The sequence below is a fragment of the Physeter macrocephalus genome, unplaced genomic scaffold (genome assembly GCF_002837175.3).
Source record: "Physeter macrocephalus isolate SW-GA unplaced genomic scaffold, ASM283717v5 random_13, whole genome shotgun sequence".
In the NCBI taxonomy this organism is placed as follows: Eukaryota; Metazoa; Chordata; class Mammalia; order Artiodactyla; family Physeteridae; genus Physeter; species Physeter macrocephalus.
In genome coordinates this window covers 84,258-90,539 of record NW_021145299.1, presented here as the reverse complement: position 1 = coordinate 90,539, position 6,282 = coordinate 84,258, and the positions used below count along the sequence as shown (strand labels likewise).

The following is a 6,282-nucleotide window of genomic DNA, read 5'->3' as shown; positions in this document are numbered from 1 at the left end:
CCATTTCAGTTCTAAGACTCAGCAGCCCCATGGGCTGGCGCCAGGACAACACAGTGTCTGTGAAATAGATACAAGGGACTCTAAGAAACTTTGGACAGGGCCGCAGCGACTCTTGTCTCTTCTGGTCTTTTCCATCCAATGGCTCCTGCTCCCTGGTTTTCTCTGCCTCTGCATTGCCTCAGAATCTGTGGTGTGCTGGTGAAAATGAGATACAGTAGCTCTCTGGAATAAAATAAAATCCATGGTAAGTAACTTTAGCCAGTTCCATGGTGCTCCTACCATGTCAATTTCAAGCTCCAGATTATTGAACAACCAGCTGACAATTCCTGAATTTTTAACAGTTCCACAAGCCACCCCAGCATACCACTGTTTGAGAATTCTTTCTGATGCAAGGAACCCACACACACTAGCTTAGGATAAAAGGAAATTTTCTGGAAAGCTACAGAGATATGGAAAATAGGGCAAGATACACAGCCGGGAACCCCAGGTCCTGAGAACACGAATGCAAGCAGGAGCTGTATTCAGGTCCCGTCTCAGTGGGTCACGTGATCTCTTGGGTCTTGTATCTGCCTGTCTGCTTCATTCCAGATCCTTCTAGCCATGTGACTTTAGGAAAGCTTCTTCACCTCTCTTAAGCCTCAGTTTCCTCATCTATAAATTGGGGCTAATAGTTCCAACCTCACTGGGTAGATTCTGTGATGGTTACACAAAACATGCTGTTAATTAGAGGTTGATTTTGTCCTGGGGCAAATGAGAGCAGACAACCTCCTGTCAGTATTTGACTAAAGCTGGGCAGAATAGATAACCTCTCCCAGTATCTGGACGTTTGGACAGGAAAGACACGGGAAGGTCTTGGAGGAAAGTCCCTGGACGGCTCTAGCTCCCCTGGGGTCTGATAACTTCCCCCCAGATTCCATGGGCTGCCTCAGTGACCTTCCTATTAGTCCTGTTGCTTTAACCAGCCAAAGCCAACTACAGGAGGTCTCTATACCTCCAGCCCAGACCACAGAGGACACTTAGTGCCACATCCACAGGAGAAGAAATCTGATTGGCCAGACTGGGGTAGACGTCCACTTCTGGTCCAATCTTCTCTGGCTTAGGGGCACGAGCTCCTAGTTAAGGCAGCCATTCAGTTGGTCAACAAAAATTGGTTGAGTGCCTGCTGTGAGTGGGGCACTGTTGTAGGTGCTGGGGATGGCCATGAACAAGACAGAACCTAGCCTTGTGAGCTCACGCAGTGGATGAGAGGTATATTCATTTCTTGTCAGTGCTGTGACAATGACCACAAAGTTAGTGGCTTAAATAAAACAATGCAAACATCTTATCTTACAACTCTGGAGGTCAGAAGTCTGAAATGGGTCTCACTGAGCTAAAATTAAGGTGTCAGCAGGGGTTGGGAATTTGTCCCAAGGGCACTAGGGAGCCATAGAGGATCTGTGAGCAGAGGAGAGGTAGGCTCAGCTCTGGCTGAAAGACACTGATGTAACCTAAGGTGACAGGTACAGTACTATAGCAGTGGTAGAAGCTCAGGGCACTCCGGGGGCCTGAAGAAGACACCTTTCCCAACTTGAGTGTGTGTGTGTGTCTGTGTATGAGGTGAAGGCGAGAGAGATGGCAGGAATCTTCCCAAGGCAGGTGCCACTTCACTGAGTATTTTTTTCCCCAGCCTTATTGGGGTATAATTGACAGTTAAAAATTGTATATATTTCACTTCTACAATGTATTTCTTAAGGTGTGCAACATGATAATTTAACATACATATGCACTGTGAAATGATTACCACAATCAGGTTAATTAACACATCCGTCGCCTCACATACTTACCTTTTTTATTTGTGGTGAGAACACTGGAGATCCATTCTCACAGGACTTCCCTGGTGGCGCAGTGGTTAAGACTCCGCCTGCCAATGTAGGGGACACGGGTTCCAGCCCTGGTCCGGGAAGATCCCACATGCCGCGGAGCAACTAAGCCCGTGCGTCACAACTACCGAGCCCGCGTGCCTAGAGCCCGTGCTCCACAGCAAGAGAAGCCACAGCAGTGAGAAGAAGCCCGCGCACTGCAACGAAGAGTAGCTCTCACTCGCCACAGCTAGAGAAAGCGGGCACGCAGCAACGAAGACCCAACACAGCCAAAAACAAATAAATTAATTACTTAAAAAAAAAATCCACTCTCAGCCACTTCCAAGTATACCATACAGTCTTGCTAAATGCAGTCACCACGCCGTGCATGAGATCCTCAGAACTTACTCATAACTAAAAGTTTGTCTCTTCTGACCAATAACTCTCTGTTTCCCTGACCTCCCAGCTGCTGGCAGCCATTTTACTCTCTGGGTCTATTAATTTGACTTTTTTAGATTCCCCATATGTGACACCATACAGTATTAGTCTTTGACTAATTTCACTGAGCATAATGTCCTCCAGGTTAATGGCAGGTTTTCCTTCTTTTTGTGGCCGAATAATATTCCATTGTGTGTATATACACATATCTTCTTCATCCATTAGCCAATGGACACTATTTTTGTTGTTCTTTTGTTTTTGGCCTCGCTGCGTGGCTTGTGGGTTCTTAGTTCCCAGACCAGGGATTGAACCCACGCCCTCAGCAGTGAAGGCAGTGAAAGCATGAAGTCCTAACCACTGGACCACCAGGGAATTCCCTCTATTTGTTATTTTGTTAGGGATCTTCACACCTTTTTCCATAGCGGCCGTACCAGTTTACATTCCTCCTCACCCTCTCCAACACTTATCTCTGTCTTTTTGATAATAGCCATCCTAACAGGTGTGTGAGGTAATACCTCATTGTGGTTCTGATTTGCATTTCCCTGGTGATTAGTGATTGCATTGGGTCTTGAAGGACAATGAGGATCTAATTAGGTTAGAAAAGTGGTGGAGGGAGAGCATCCCTGGCAGAGGAAACAGCCAGTGCGGCCTTCGCCCATGCTGTTTCCAGAGGTGAGAAACAGCTTTGAGGGAACTAGTGGTTTCAGTGGTGGCCCCCAAAAGATAATGTCCTAACCCCGGAACCTACGAATGTGACCTTATTTGGAAAAAGTCTTTGCAGATGTAATTAAGTCAAGGATCTCGAGATATCCTGGGTTATCCAAGTAGACCCTACATCTAAATACAAGTTCCCTTATAAGAGACAAAAGAGGAGAAGACAGTGCTTCCCTGGTGGCGCAGTGGTTGAGAGTCCGCCTGCCGATGCAGGGGACACGGGTTCGTGCCCCGGTCCGGGAGGATCCCACATACCGCGGAGCGGCTGGGCCCGTGAGCCGTGGCCGCTGAGCCTGCGCGTCTGGAGCCTGTGCTCCTCAACGGGAGAGGCCACAACAGTGAGAGGCGCGCGTACCGCAAACGAAAAAAAAAAAAAAAAGAGGAGAAGACAGAAGAGGAAAAAGCCATGTGAAGTTGGAGACAGAAATTGAACTCAATTTCTAGCCTCTCTCCCCTTCCCTCGAGGTTGGAGGTGAGAGGTCGGTAAGTTAGACTTCTTCCTGTGCCCCAACCCTCTAATCACATGACTGGTTTTTCTGGTCCTGACCAGCCCCCATCCTGAGTCCCTCATTAGTGTACACTCAGGTGTGGTCAGGGAGCACCCTCCATCCATGAATAACAAAGACAAGCCTATCACTTACCTGGAAGTTCCAAGGACTTAGAGACCAGATCTGGTACGGAGACCAGATGCATTCTCCAATATACCACAACAATGCCGAAGGGGCCAGGATCCACTTGTTCATTCATTTAACAAATGTTGATCGAGCACTTGCCGTGAGCCACGCACAGTTCTTGGTGCTGGAGATCCAGCTGGGTAAGTACACACTCACCGTGGTCCTCCCAGAGCTGACGTCCTCATAGGGACAACTGACAATAAAGGTCATGATGAGGGAGAGAGCCTCAAAGCAGGGATGAGTGGGAGTGCTGGGAGGGGGGTGCAACTTGACAAAGGGTGGTTGGGGAAGGCTTTGCCTTGTGTAGTTGAGCAAAGACCTGAATGAGATCAGGTTGAGCCATGTGGGTATGTGGGGGAAGGGCATTCCAGGCTGAGAGAACAGCCAGTGCAAAGGCCCTGGGCCAGAGGCGTGCCTGCCTTAGGCCAGCTTGGCTGGATTTGAGCGAGGAGGGAGGAGAGAGGAGACGGGGGACAGGGCCAGATCCTGCAGGTCTGTCTAGGCCACAGTGAGGCCTTGGACTTTTGTGGCAGGTACGGGGGTGGGCGGTGGCGTTGGAGCAGAGGAGGGACGTGAGGGGACTTAGGTCTTCACAGGCTCCCTCTGGCTGCATATGGGGAACAGGCTGAGGCAGGGAAGCTGATGAGGTGGGTATAGGGAACAGTGACATGCAGGCGGGTGATGGTGGTGGCAGGCGGGTGACGAGAGGTGGGCGGATTCTGGATACATTTTGATGGTCAGCCAACAGCTTTGCTGACAGACTGGACTGTCAGTGGACAGTGAGAGGCAAACAGTCACAGGTCCCCTCCATGCATTTGGGACTGAACACCTGGAAGGATGGAGCTGTCACTTACCTCGATGTGGAAGGTGACTGGGGTTGGGGGCTGGGGCTGAGGTTTCAAGGCAAAGATGAAGGGCTCAGGGTGACCTCCTCCTGGCCCTGTGTGATGAGCTCTAGCTAGAGACAGATCCACGTTGGAACCGCAGCTCCCCATTCACTGTGTCCCCCCCCAGGGAACAACCCAACCTCAGCCCACTTGAGCGGGAGTCCCACGGAGACGCCCTTTGCGGCGTCAGCTGCCACTGTCACCACCAGGTGGCGCCCCTTGCACCAGCCCGATTCCCACCCCCACGCCCAGCTCGCTATCTCCCCCCAATATTTCCTTTCACTTTCGATCTCTGGCTGTCACCCGGCGTGGCCCCTTCCACACCCAGCTGGGGCAAGCCTGGTGCGTGAGGAGAAAGAGGCTCCTGGTCCCCGAAGGGCGGGGCCGGGACCCCCCTCTTGGGGCCGAGCGGAGAGGGGTGGGGGTCGGGTTCCTGGGTCCCTGGCCTGGGGAGGGTTGCGGGCACCGGACGTCGGGGTTCTTAGAAGGGGAGATAAGGAGTTTTCATCATAACCGTGCTTCACGCAGGAAGTTCTATAGAGTAGGAGGCGGAAACTTAGCCACATCAAAGGACCGAGGGAGGGGCGGAGGGGCGGGGAGGGGGAGGGGCGGGAGGGACGGGGAGGTGAAGGGGCGGGAGGGGCGGGCAAGGAAGGGGCTGGGGTGCGGGGGTCCGAGACTCGCTCTTCTGTCCCTTCCAAGATCCGGCCACAGGCATGAGGGGCCCCGGGCCGAAATGATAGTGCTGGCGCCAGCCTGGAGCCCAACTGTGCGTATCCCTGGGGGTTAAGGTGGGGGAAAGGAACAGCGGTGTCAAGATGGGTAGAGCTGAGAGGGGAGATGGACAGAGTTGGGGTGGACAGGGGTGGGGAAGATGGACAGGGGTGGGGAGAGATGGGTAAGGGTCGGGGGAAGAAGCAGGGAGGTGGGTACAAATGGGAAAGATGGGACCCAGATCTAGGGAGAAACAGGCGAGATGAGCATGGAGGGGCAGAGGGGTGGACAGAGATGAGAAGATCCTGGTTAGCAGTGAGCAGAGAGAGATGGGCCGAGGTGGGGAGATGGGGGGCGAAACACATGGGGCAGAGGAGGGTGAAAACTGGTCAGCTCCCGACCAGAGGCGGAAAGAGATACAGGAAAGACGGTCCGAGGTGGGCACACAGGAGCCCAGAGGAGGAGGAGCTGAGAAGTGGAAGAGCTGGAAAGGAGCTAGAGGGAAGAGAGAGAAGGGGGCCGGAGGGGGCAGCCTCGACGGGGGGCGGGGGCGGGGGCGGGGCCCATGGAGGCCTCACTCCGCGCGGCCCTCAGACGCCGCTGCTGCTGCTGCTGCTGCTGAGCCCCGGCCTCCGTGGGACCCCGGGCTGCTCCTTCCCCCACAGCCCCATCTCCTCCACCTTCGCCAGCACCATCGGCAAGCTGGTGAGCGTCCCTGCTCCAAACCGGACGCCGAGGCTCTGTCTCTGGGTCTGAGTTCCCCCGTCTGGGTCTCTGTGGCTCCCCGTCTCCGCACCCTGGGTCCCCGGCTCCCCTCCCCCAAGTCCCCGCCCCCCTCTTTCTGTCCCCGCCCCCCCAGGTCTCCGTCCCCCTCTCTCTGGGTCCCCATCTCCCCACCCTGGGTCCCCGCCCCCGTCTCTCTGGGTCCCCGCCCCCCCACGTCTCTGTCCCCCTCTCTCTGGGTCCCCATCTCCCCACCCTGGGTCCCGCCCCCTTCTCTCTGGGTCCCTGTCCCCC

At 54.0% G+C, this 6,282-nt stretch overlaps 1 protein-coding gene across 1 annotated transcript in view; it reads left to right on the top strand.

Moving 5' to 3' along the window:
- The first annotated feature begins 4,490 nt into the window (after positions 1–4,490).
- Positions 4,491–6,282, top strand: part of FLT3LG (fms related receptor tyrosine kinase 3 ligand) — a 12,506-nt gene continuing 10,714 nt past the window's right edge. The window contains exons 1-3 of the mRNA XM_024132815.3: positions 4,491–4,893; positions 5,254–5,320; positions 5,860–5,970. Of these exons, the coding sequence (XP_023988583.1) occupies positions 5,288–5,320; positions 5,860–5,970 (144 nt within the window). The 5' untranslated portion in view covers positions 4,491–4,893; positions 5,254–5,287. The remainder of the gene's footprint in view (positions 4,894–5,253; positions 5,321–5,859; positions 5,971–6,282) is intronic.